The following is a 13,412-nucleotide window of genomic DNA, read 5'->3' on the forward strand; positions in this document are numbered from 1 at the left end:
CATAACCCTCCAGACACCGAGTAGTATACCGAAAACAAAAAGTCCTATATATTATCGTTTACGATCGAAACAGTTTCCAAACGTTGACGCGGGGGGGGGGGGTTCAACCAATAATGAAGAGAACTAACGGACGCCGAGGCGCTGACGGCAGCTTGGTCCGGAACAGAAACTCCCGTGTCACTTAAATAATTTCTTACCTTAGTTACACCTGTGAATGTTGAAACTTTCCAAGCAACTGCTTTCCCACATTTTCCAAAATGTTTCGACGGTTATTTTCAAGATTTCTTAAATTTTTTCGGCTGGGTCCGGACCGATCTCAACAAACTCGGCCAAGCGCACCCGTTGATCAACTAGTCACTTCTCCGTACGATCTACACCAACCTCAACAAACTCAGCCAAGCGTACCCGTTGATGAACCAGTCACTTCTCCATACAGTCCATGTCAACATGACATAATTCTGCCGAACATACCCGATCAACCAGTAACCCCTCCATCCAGTCCACATCAATCTCAACAAACTCAGCCAAGCGTACCCGTCGATCAACCAGTTGCTTCTCCATCCAGTCCACACCAATCTCTACAAACTCAGCCAAGCGTACCCGTTGATCAACCAGTCACTTCTCCATCCAGTCCACACCAATCTCAACAAACTCAGCCAAGCGTACCTGTTGATCAACCAGTCACTTCTCCATCCGATCCACACCGATCTCATAAAACTCAGCCAAGCGTACCCGTTGATCAACCAGTCATTTCTCCATCCAGTCAAAACCGATCTCAACAAACTCAGCCAAGTGAACCCCAAGTCTTCAGTGAGAACGTTTTCCTAGACTTGACAACAAGAATTGGAGACAAATGGACAGAGTTGGCAATCCGTCTTGGGTTCAGGGATGCAGAAATTGAACACCTCCAAGCTGACCACCCTCATTCGCAACAGCGCCGGGCGTTTAAGATGCTGAAAACATGGTGGCAGCGGTGGGATCATCTGCATGATGATGGGGGCATCGGTGCCGTGAATGCTCTTTGCGATGCCCTCAGAGAGATTGGAAGGAATGATCTGCTTCTGTTTGTAAAAGGTTAGTGTAATCTTAGACCCAAGACTTTTAATACGACTTTCCCTTAAAAAATGAAGAGAAACTACTGATTGGGGAAGGGTTTTTTTAGGACTCTAACAAGAATGTATATAAAACGATGAATCAGTTTTTTTTTGTGACATACAAACCCATACAGGGTGTATCACAATTCATAATAATCTTTCAAGTCCAATTTCATTCAGACAGAACTAAAAATTTCATTTTAAGAGGTTTCAGAGAGTTGGGTACGAATGCTTATTTTTAGCATCCGCTTTTATGAAAGAAAACCGGATATGTGCATGAAAACCGAAACCAATTTGATAGAAGATGCCACCATGAATTAGAAGACAACTTAATTTGGCATTTGCATTCGCTGAATGAGGCCCGGGGTTGGAGAGGGGCTAGACAACACAATAGGGGGTGCTGAACATGATACAAAATGTATGTACATCTTATGCAAACTTGCGCGCTTATACATGTACGTCCCTTAGCCTTACATCCGAACGGTGCATTTAAAGCTTCTGCACTGTTTACTCTCCGTTTTAGGACTCTTCAATTCTGATAGAGTATTGAAAGTTTAGAAGGGTAGGATGATGACACGACCCCACCCCCTCCCGGTCTAAAAGTCGGGGGATATATCGTCCCAATTCATCCGGGATTTGCGTCCAAGGTTTTCCTGACCAGTTTTGCAACTTGTTTATTCAATGAAATGTACATTCCTTTTCTTGAGGTTTATTTAGTAGGTACGAATATAAGTTTCTAAATCGCATTTAAAACGTGTGATTTCATTTTAACGTGTTTAAATTTAGTGTGCGTTCAAACTTTTTCGAGGAAGCAATTTCTGCACAGAGTAGGTCAGATTGAAAAAAAAATGTTTACTTGAGAAGATTACTTAATTTGGCGTCTCCATTTCGCCAAACGTTAATGATATTGGCGACTAAAAACTAACTTCATTAAATGAAATTGATACCATTTTTATTACGCCTGTTATTATTAAGTGACATTTCCACAAAGCAATCACACAAATTTAAGGGAAATGCTTCTTAAACGCAATATTCCATCGGCAAGTATGCAACATTTACTTCCTTCTATCACTTTGACTCTTCACATTTTTAAGGTTCGCTTAAGTTCTGAATTTTTCATGTTTCAACCTATATATGCACATATATTCTTCTTTGAAAGAGCTTTGCATTGCATTCCTATACAAGTATCAAGCTTTCACAAGATTCATGTTATTTAAATTTTGATACAATATATTGCTAAAGCAACTGCACTGAGCATGTGTTACTTTTGTAACCGTACGCACGAACATTGAATTCCCGAATGGGACTGAAATCCAAAACTCACAAAAGTAATTGCAAAAGTTACGTTAATTGTTGCTTTATACTTGTTGAAGATAAGTAAAAAAAAAACCTGAAATATCTTTGACTTTTGCTAAAAAGTGTCATGAATTTAAAACATATATCGTTTGCCTTTAATCATCAGGTTATGTGGAAGGTGCGGGACATTTCGACCCCGACCCGTACCGCGCTGAGTTCATCAGATACTACCAAGACGAGATGAGTGTGGTTCCTTTGCTCCCGTGGCTCCCCTCTGAGGTCCGTATGGTTAATGATATCTACGTGAAACTGAAGCTGCAAGAGAGAGAGAATAAAGCTAGGAAGGTGAAACAACAGACAATTGACTCCCACAAGATGTTTCAACTGAAGTATAAAGACGGCAAGCCGGTCAGGTTTATCTTGCTGTCTGGCATTGCTGGTAGCGGAAAGACTACCATCGTGTCAAAGATAGCAACTGATTGGGCACTACAGACGCTGAGATCTACATCTTCACTCTCTAATTTCGCTTTTTTGGTGGCCCTGAGCATGCGAGAACTAAAGGGTGTCCCTGATCTGACCGAGGCAATATTCGACCAGATCCTTGCAAAAGATACGAAGCTTGATCGCAAATCTCTGACGACTTACCTGAGTTCACATGCTGAAGAAGTCCTGGTCGTGTTGGATGGCGCTGATGAGTATTATAACGAGGGTTCCCAGTTGCCATCTAAATGTTTCATCACTGACATCATCAGAAACAAGATTCTTCGTGGATGTACCGTCCTTGTCACAACACGTCCCCACATGGTGGACAAGTTGTGCGGGCTCAATCATTCTTTCATTCATATTGAGACCAGGGGTTTCTCAGACTTAGGAGTCAAGGAATACATTCAGAAGTTTTTCAAAGGCGAAGATCCAAAGGTGTCTGTCGGGCTGTTTGGGTATTTGAAGGCATCTGGGACCCTTCTTAGTTTGGCGAACACACCAATAATGCTGCTGCTCATGTGTCTTGTATGGTCAGACGAACAAAAGCTCCCCGAAACATTGACAGAGTTGTTTAAGGAAGCACTTCTCTTCATTCTGAAACGTCACTTTCAAAAATCCGGTTTGCCAAATCCTGAAGATAAAGAGTTACTTGAGAATCAGTTGACAAATCTCTTGCAAACTTTAGGAAAAGAAGCACTTAATGGTCTGATGCTTCCTGGTCAGAAGTTGGTCTTTGAAGCTGGGGACTTTTGGAATTCTTTGGAGGTCGACAAAGCTTGCAAAATTGGAATTCTGTCCAAAGAGAAAATTCGAAGTAAATCACGTGCGGTTGAACGCGTGACCTTCTTTCATAAAACCTTCCAGGAGGCAATTGCTGGGTTTTATTGGGCGAGTCTAGTCGAATCCGACGACGAGTTGTTTGAATCTTACCTGAGTAAGGTGGACAAGAGTAATGCCTTCGGTATGAGGTACTTGATGTGTTTTTGCTGTGGTTGGAATGTCAAAGCGGCAGAATCCCTTCTTCGCTACGTCGAAACATTCGGCTTGAAAACTGAAGTTCGGGATTTTCCAGATATTTACTACAAAGTTTTTCAACACCCAAATGAACATTTCAGAAAGCTTTGGATGTTGATGCATTTCGAAGCACGCTCAAAAGAATTACACAGTATTGCCGGGATCTTTAACCAAGTTTTCCTGGTTGAAATGAACTGTGGAAATGATTTCACGTCTGCTCTTAAGTTTCTAGTTGAGTGCGCGACTTCTTCAGGTCAGTCATCGCTAACCAAGCTGAAGCAAGTCCTGATTAAAGATGTTAAATCGAAAGAAGAAATGTCAATAGCAACGAACATATTAAGGTACAGCCCAGAAGTAACAGACGTCTTTATATCAATTGTCGGAGAGGACAATGAAGTCTTAAACGAGGCTTGCTTTGGTGAAGCACTTTCAAGAATGCAATCACTTGAAAAACTCGAGATTCAGGGCAATATAGGTATTAATAGGTTGAATGTTTCTGCCATACTCAATCACTTATCCAAGCCCTGTACAAGTCTAAAAACTTTGAAATTAAGGTCATGTCAAATTAATTGCAGGGACTGGGCGATTTTCATAAAAAACAGCCAGCTTCGCGAACTTGATCTTGCACATGTTCAATTGCAAGATGATAAATCTCCACAAGACCTAACTGACATTCAAATTCAAACCACAAACCTGGAAACGCTGGAGATTGGGAACATGCCATTTGGAACACGTGATATATGTCTCGCTGGGTCGTATCCGAATCTTAAATCCCTGACACTACAAGTTGATTTTGTGTCCCAAGACATAATTAAATTTGTATGTGACCTACTTTCGACAGTTTCCAGACTGCGGGTTGTTTACTTAATAGGGGTCAGTCTTTGCCGGGATTCCTCCCCAAGCCTTGCCGAACAGCTCAAGAGCCTTAAAGAACTGAATGAGTTGAAACTCAGCTTCAGGAAACGTTCGTGTTCAGAAGACATAATCACTCTTGCCACAGATGTCCTGCCATCGCTGTGTAATCTACGTGTCCTTCAACTGGTCGTTCCAGAGAATTCATCACTTATCCCAGAAGCCTTCCTGGCAGTTATTCAGTGGGTTTGTACTTCACCGTCGATGTATGAACTCAAAATGTACCGGGATGTACATGTACGGTTTCTTAAAAAACTATATAACGAAAATTCTAAACTGGATAGCACTGACGCAGTGAACGCTATACATCAGCCAACCCCGAGCTCCCTTCAAAAGTTGACCGTCGGAGGGATCTCGCTCGGCCCGTGCATGGCAGCTTTCATTGAAAGTTTGAAGCAAATGCCACTCTTAAAGAAATTAGACATGATAGATATGGGCCTTGAGGAATCCCATTGGACTGACCTTGTGGAGGTTCTCAAGGGCTGCCAACAGCTTCAAGAATTAAATCTGCCCTTAAACAGCGTGAAGAACAGGGTTCTCGAAACTTTTACTGATGATAATTCCGAGGCTCCCAAATCTTCAGCAGTTGGTCCTGCCAGGATTGCGTGGGACTAGGCGCTCCGGCATGGTTCGAGACTGTTTACGGTGTCAATCTGCTTATGGTAAATATTGTAAGCAAGAAATTGAAGCTCTAGTGAGTGTCGTCGAGCGACAAATTGAGCAAAAATGAGGCATCTTTTCAAGAAATAATAATGTTGGTCTTGCTGTATGGACCACTCTTCGAAAGAAGAGTTACAAGTCATGTCACGTGACATCATGCCTATACAAGTTGCCAGCTCAAGTATCGTTTTCGTGGTTTCCCTATAATTCGATCAGTGTCCTTTGTGCTTGTTAAACGGCCATACTTCAACTTATATGCGTGGTACGCCAAAATATATAACAGTTGGCTGAAAGTCGGCATTGCATGACCATAGCAAACTGCCTGTTGAGTTGGTTGAGTTATAAAATTGATTCTTGGGGCCTGACATTCCTTTGTTGTTCAGTTTGATTGGGAAAACATGTTTAAAGAAAACAAGATTAATACTTAATGCGAATAAACAACAAAGACAAACTGGCCAGGTGCCTGATAATAATTGTTTAGGTTAAACAAAGCTTTTGATTGGAGCGGGGTTTGAACCTGAGAACTCCAGATTGCCGATCGTAAACTTTCCAAATTAAGACTAAATACAGTGCCTATTTTCTCAGTGAATAACAATTCCATTATTTGACTTTATTCTACAGGTTGTTAGCACCGATTTAATTAATGCATTTAAATAATTAACGAATTATTTCCGGTGCGATTGCATCTTTTTTTCATTTCAGCACTGCAAAACCAAATTGAAAAAGTTAAAACAGTAAATTGTTGGTTTGATGGGGCCAAAGCATTTGGTAATTAAGTTTCGAAAATCTTGTCGCCGCAATTTCAGTAACCTCACAATAGAACGTCATGGGGTTTAGCTTTGCACTCGACTCAGAGATATATAAACGTATATCAGATCACAAAGTATGATCTAACTATCACATTGTTTCGTGAGTTATAGTTGAAGATAGTTTGTCACATTTTTACCAACTTATTCTCTCTTTTTTTTACCAATGTGATGTCAAAAAAGTGTACATTTTGTGAACTATTGTTTCTGCTACACCTTGAAAACACTTGAAACATTTTTTTTGCATGTGTAAAAGTTCCTTGCCTGTACGAATAATTAAGCATGGGTTGATTGTTCATACTGATTGTGAGAATTTAGTCAGGACTGTATTTGAATGTATTCGAACTTCCGTTAACTCCGGAAGAAAAAGACCCAAACTTCAATGCCTTTGCTTCAAGGACAAAATGCATTAGTCGAGGTATAGTCCTGAAATTGCTTATAATTAGTCTTTTAATACCAGCAAAGCAGGCGCGATTCTAAAGCCTTTTTGGGGGGGGGGGGCTAGCAGGGGGATCCAGAATTGTTTGCAGGGAGGCGTGCTGAAATGTAAACCGCTTATTTTCTCCGGACACTTAATTTTGTTCGTGGTCCTTACGCGGGCCCCGAAGCCCACGCCGTAATTTTTGGGACCCACTTTTTGGGGGACCACAATTTTTTTGCCCCCCCCCCCAAGAAAGCGTTCTGGATCCGCCCTTGATTCTATGAAAAACAAAAAAATGAGTCAGAGCTGCCCCCCCCCCCCGGATCCGCGCCTGAATCTGTATGTTCTATTGCACGTATAGTTTTACATGTAAGGGGTGTCAAAAAGAGAGCGACCTGGATTAATGATTTTTTTTTTCTTAAAAGGGGATCAAATTTGATACACTAATGAAGTATGTCTTAAAAGAGTATGTTCTTTCACTCATCTGGAAAAAAAATGGTGAAATCAACGCAGGCTATCAGAAGTTACGATATTGAGCTGAGTTAGAATTACAGATTACAAACAGGCATTCAATTATAAATATGTCTTATTAACTTGAGTCAAGACTGAAACATATTTTTTACTGTCAGATTTTGTGTTTTGAATATCAGGAACATATCAACTCTTCTTTATTTTGAAATACTGATGCCATGTTTTTCCGTTTTCCTCTGCAAGTTTTCGTTCATTAATGGAGATGGGAAAACGTCCATGTTTTATTGTAGTTAATGAGTATTCATGCAGTTCGTTGAACGGTAAATGATCAGTGGTGGACAGATGAATGTTGTGATCTTTTTATCAAAATAGACATAACTTGGGAAAAGAGTATACAAATTACCTGAAATGTTTACAGTTACTAGTCAATGACATGTACTTTATCCTATATGCTATTTCTATCCAATGGAGCGAGCCACATATTTCTTGCAGTATTTTTTCTCATTCGCACACTTTCTGTTTGGCACACTATGTAGTGATGTGAACAAATCTTCATCTGTATGTTCTAAATATTGCACGTAAACTGTCTATGATAGTAACAGCTCTTGTTGAATTTCTGTATTTGATGAAACTGTCACTAAAACCTGATTGGCTAATTGTTTGGCTTACGTCGATACATATCAATGATAGATTGTGATTTGATTGTAAACTTGGTGAATGTTTTTTCATACTGAATTGTACTCCAAATTATGCAACTATGTAAATAAAGCCCATAAATGGGAGAGTAGGATGAAATAAACTCACTTTTAGTTCTGACTTAATAGAGGTTGGACCAATATAGAAGTCAAAGAAGTTTCCCGTTTTCCGATCATTTGTTGTATACTGGTGTGTTCCACTCCAACCCTAAATGCACTAAGCTATCCACCTGATCAGCTAATCCAATTTTACTTGTGGATAATCCACATCATCCACCATATATCCACAAAGTCAGCCATGCTGAGTAACCTTGGTTTGGAGTCTCTATTGAGACATCGAAGAGCCATCTCCAAAGTACACAGTGATGTGCCGGATGTTCAACAAACTCATTGACATCCCTGACAACCATTTAATTCCAATCAACTCATCCACCAGAGGCAACAGCAGAAACTCCTTGTTCCATCCACCCATAAAAACTTACTTAAGGACTCCTTCCCAGACACCATCCGCCTGCACGTGGCACTCACTGCCCCAGCAAGTTGTCGAGTCACCAACCCCGGATGTCTTAATCTTCAAGATCAAAAATCCACCTATATCTCTCTTCTTTTAAAGGCAACTGTTTGAGAGTTGCATTTTTTTGTTCACCCGGTAAAGAAGTCAGAGAATCCGATGAACACAAACAATAAGTATTTGGATCGGAGTACAAGATGGAAAGAAAGCTATATGAACTCCATGTAGTTTTTTTTAATATCTCCATTTTTAACCTTCACCGTGCGCGGGTCGATACTAGGTTTTCGTTTCCATGACGATATTTTCTCGACAATGTTGAAAGATTTCATCCGAATAAATATCAATATCGCGGTTTTTTTTTTACAGAAATATGTTAATCAGACCACAAGTGCATAGTTTATGCATACCAGCATAAATATACGGACACACTAAAGATGCTTAACTCAGTAAAATTCTGTTCTGTCATCGTTCTTTTCGAGATGTTTTCTTGCTGGGTGACTCTGGGCTCCATCCCCGTCCACCCACCTGGCAGATATTTCAGGGGACTAGGTACTACGTGCACTCGGTTCCCATGGCCTGGGCTCAAGCCAAGGAATTCTGCCAGAAGATGGGAGGCAACCTGCTGATGCCCAAGTCATCTGAGGAGAACGCGTTCGCCAACTCGCTGCTGGAGGAACGCGGGGCGACTACAGCGTGGCTTAACTGTCACAGATTCGGGCAGTGGCTGTGTGAAGTCGACGGGGTGACGATGTGGCCTCCGTTCAACAACCCGGACCCAGATCAGCCAACACTCGACGGCAACTGCCTCACTATGAAGGCCGAGGATGGCAAATGGCGTCACACCTACTGCGACTTGAAAGCGACTACCGTGTGCGAGAGAGAAGCGACGGTACAGCAAGCCAGCCTCGCCATGTACTGCATGACCATAGGGGCAGACGGCCGTCCATACACCGACGGGCAGTGCGTTCACAAGCCGTAGATATCGAAGACATTGAAACGTTTGAAATGTTCATTTTTTAAAACTTAATTCACAATTGAAAAAAATAATAATACACAATAAGACGAGGCTGTAAAAATCGAAGAATCCATTAGAACTGTTGCACATCTCTGTGTTAATTTTGAGGGAACTTGTAAATGGACCCAGGATTTAATTTCTAGCCACCGAACTTAATGGACTTGTGATAGACTTGACTACAACAGTTTTTCTAAACTCATCTTTGCTCAATGAACACAGAAGCGAATAATTGATTTGATTTCCACGGACGTCGCCTTAACACTGCAAATGTGTCGACGATCTGTTCATGAATGACTGTGGCTTAAGTTACAAAGTTTCAACGAAACCCCAAGGAAAATGACAAAACCGTCACTAGCATGAATAAAATTACATATCATTTGTTTTTACCCACAGAAATGGATATTTACTGAACTATCAAAACTGCTTGTTTCGTATCGTGGATCACGAAGGGAGGAGTTTATCTAAATCAGTAGCGAGAAGAGACAGCTTTTTGTGTAAATTAAAACCAAACACCACGCGACTAAACCATTCACACGCACCAGTAAAACGCAGCAATCCGATTGGTTCTAAAAAGCTCACAAAACCATTGCAGTAAATGGTCGAATTTACTAATCGCATTATGCAAATAAAATTTAGAGTAAACAGTCCTGTGAAGATGGACGAATTGAACAGGCAGAATATACGCGTAATAATGTATCTTAGGGAGTGGCTCCTTAAACTAGTTCGGATGTGCGCAACTTTTCATGATAACTGTTCAATTTGTGGCCAATAGTACGCCGCACCGTGCCACCATGAATCGACTACAAGCCAAAATTGCTCGTTAACCCGTGAAATAAGCTGCTATAGTAAGCAGGGATTTTCGCTAACGGTAAGCAGAGCCATGAAATCCGATGGTCATTGCGCTCACAACCACGCACCTTTATTAACACAAGCGTTAACTTTGTCTAAAATAAAGGAGAGAAATCCAGCTCAACATTTGAGATTCTATTTGCAATTAAAGCAATGATGCAATGGCTGGAATTCAAAAAAGCTAACTTTTCATTATTTGTTTGCTGTAAATAATGATCGTAATTGCGTAGTTCGGGGACTTCAAACTCATACAAACACTGGCCGAGTACACTAGCATAACACATGACAAAGGGCAACTGATAGACTTGATACAGTGCGCAAGTCTTATCTGTCACTATTTGCTGTATTTATAAATGGACTCACTCAAAGTTCATTCTCCTTTGTCACACAAGGGACAATTATTTGAATATAGATATTCAAGTACAAATGTAGCCTACTTCAAATAGTTATGGCTATTAAAATAATTGATTATGATTTATTTTGATGATTTTAAGCTTACGATTTTCGAAGGTGAAAAAATCATAAATTTGATAGCGCCCATTTGTCCCATCCCGGCGACGCTCATATTTTGGGGGGTAATCCAACCCCTCTGGTCAAACAGTGAGGGGGTGTATCCTCTGCATCACCGGGGATTTACGCCGCCGAATCCAACCAAATCCAAATTTCAACCCGTGTGTGTTAAATGCAAAAAAATAACAAGACCAAGCGGGAATTTTGAACGATTTTCGGATGCCTATTATTTCACCAACAAAATGTGAGCACTTCACTTGCAAGAAACAAAAGATATATCAGTAAAACATGTACACGTGATCAGTCTGGTGATATGCAACGTCACTAATCTAAAGACAGTTGTGTCAAGATGAGTGCGTTTATTTTACAATAAAAAGAACACGCAGATTCAATTTGAAATTAAGGCATTAAAGATTAAAATTCATGAAAAAAATGTAAGTCATTGTGTCTTTCTCTTGCCTGTATTAACCCTCACACCACAATAGTGTATGCAATCAGCGGTTTATTGTGGGCTTTAACTGGTTTATTCGCAGACGGCATCATTTACTAACTTTTGTACAATAATTTCTTGAAAACGGATTTTTCGAATCAATAATCAAAAGCTTTTTAAGGTGCTTTGTAGTGAACACATTCGCCATCGGTAACTGGACGGCCGTCTGCCCCAATGATCATGCAATGCATGGCGAGGCTGGCTTGCTGTACCGTTGCTTCTCTCTCGCACACGGTAGTCGTTTCCTGGTCGCACGGTGCGGCGTACCACTGGCCATCCTCGGTCTTCATAGTGCCGCAGCTTCTGGCCGGGATGCTGTGGCCTGGGGCTGCATTTCTGTACCCTGAGCTCTCACATTCCAGTGCTCATCTTTGTGACAGTTCAGCCACGCCGCAGTAGCTCAGCGTTCCTCCAGCAGCGAGTTGGCGAACGCGTTCTCCTCCTCCCATCTTCTGGCAGAATTCCTTGGCCCAGGCCCAGGCCATGGGAACCGAGTGTACGTAGTACCCAGTCCCCTTAAATGTCAGCCAGCTGGGTGGACAGGGGATGGAGCCCAGAGTCACCCAGCAAGAAAACATCATCTCGAGGAGAACAAACGAACAACTTGTTCCATGGAGTCGCATCTTGCCTGTTTCAGAATCGCGAGGCAAGTGGAGAAAAAAACTATATACCTCGCAATTATCACCGGTAATGAAGATGATTTGTTACAATAGACTTCCAATGATTCCATGACATAATGAAACGAACAAACCTGGACAATGTAATGATGAAGCAGATGGACTAGTTTCCATGGAAATGAGAGCAACTTATATTGAAAGACTGATCACAATGTGACATCGCATTAATAGGCGTACAAGCCTGAACGATTCAGTTATGAACCCAGAGACCGCGTTTCCACAGTAACGTGATAATAAAAAAACATAAAAAATTGATAAATCAATTAAGCTTATCAAACAGAATATAAAAGACTTCAGTAAACAGCGCAGGCTTGTGCGTGACGTTTTGTAACCTCGCGAATCGATATTTCCACATCAAGAACAAAAATAAACCACAGAACAAAAAATGTTCACACAAAAACTTCTTAAAAACAAAAATTGTAACACAAGAAGCAACAGCAAAACATTCGAGAGATTCAATTGGACAACTCAATCATGCTTTTTATTCACAACAGGGTATGGTCTCGAATCGAGACAATACTCTGTTGTGAATAAAAAGCATGATTGAGTTGTCAAATTGAATGATGCAAAACGAAAGCACGACGAGGAAGAAAAAAAAGGAAAGCATTGCTTCCAATAGTAAACATTTTGGTGAATTTCGGTTTACACACTTGTCATTCCCTTCCTATCTATTCATGGATGGAGCAAGCTATCTTGATGTTCTGGCTCAATGCTGGTCAATACCTTCGTATGTTTTATCTTGAAAATCACTTGAAGCTGTAAAATGGTGATCACCTTTTTTTCAGATGAACGAAAGGTATAAATTACACGACTACACGCGCTACTGAGTGTTGAATCCTGCAGTAGTCCAAAGGAGAAAAGCCGATGTTCTACAACACCTTTAGCACAAAAAAAACATCAGTTTCTTTCAGTATCAAAATCTGGGGGGAAAAGACGATCCGTCGTTATGCATTGCTGCGCACTTTTATTGCTCACATAAAGTTTGTCGAAATAACTCGAGATTACTGACAGACAAACGCACAAGGTTTTCTGTCATTGCAAAATCTGAGTGTTGACTGTGTTAAAAGAACAGAAGGACTTAATTAAACTCTGGATCTAAATCATGAGAAATTATATTACATTCAGTTGTTAAAGGGTAACATATTGAGCTATTCGGAACTAACACACACATCCTGTCCAGCTGGGCGTAATGTCACTTTGTTGCCATAGTTACGATTGAGCTGTACTGCGCATGTCCAGTGGCTCTGCTCATCATCAGATGAATGAGGCGGAGTTTGTTTAAGATTAGCTGTGTCCCAATGGACTCAAGAACATTATTGAAAGATCACATTATTTTATCGCTAAACTTCGAAGATGAGTATGCAGAAAGAAAAGACAATAAAGACTAGTATTAAGACTAAGAGTTGTTTTGTACACCTCTTCACTTTCGCATGCAGACTGACAAAATTTGCTTTATGTTGTCCACCATTTAAATGTAGCAAGTTTTCGAGGAAAATAAAGTTTGTTCT

The 13,412-nt window shown here is 40.8% G+C and overlaps 1 protein-coding gene across 1 annotated transcript; it reads left to right on the top strand.

Moving 5' to 3' along the window:
- The first annotated feature begins 257 nt into the window (after positions 1-257).
- LOC119736810 (protein NLRC5-like) lies at positions 258-9,342 on the top strand. The gene is made up of 4 exons (XM_038210818.1): positions 258-1,074; positions 2,557-4,140; positions 4,729-4,985; positions 8,896-9,342. The coding sequence occupies exons 1-4, from the start codon at positions 258-260 to the stop codon at positions 9,340-9,342; spliced, it is 3,105 nt and encodes a 1,034-aa protein (XP_038066746.1).
- The last annotated feature ends 4,070 nt before the right edge of the window (positions 9,343-13,412 follow it).

The sequence above is a fragment of the Patiria miniata genome, unplaced genomic scaffold, assembly GCF_015706575.1.
Source record: "Patiria miniata isolate m_02_andy unplaced genomic scaffold, ASM1570657v1 HiC_scaffold_3, whole genome shotgun sequence".
NCBI classification, from domain to species: domain Eukaryota; kingdom Metazoa; phylum Echinodermata; class Asteroidea; order Valvatida; family Asterinidae; genus Patiria; species Patiria miniata.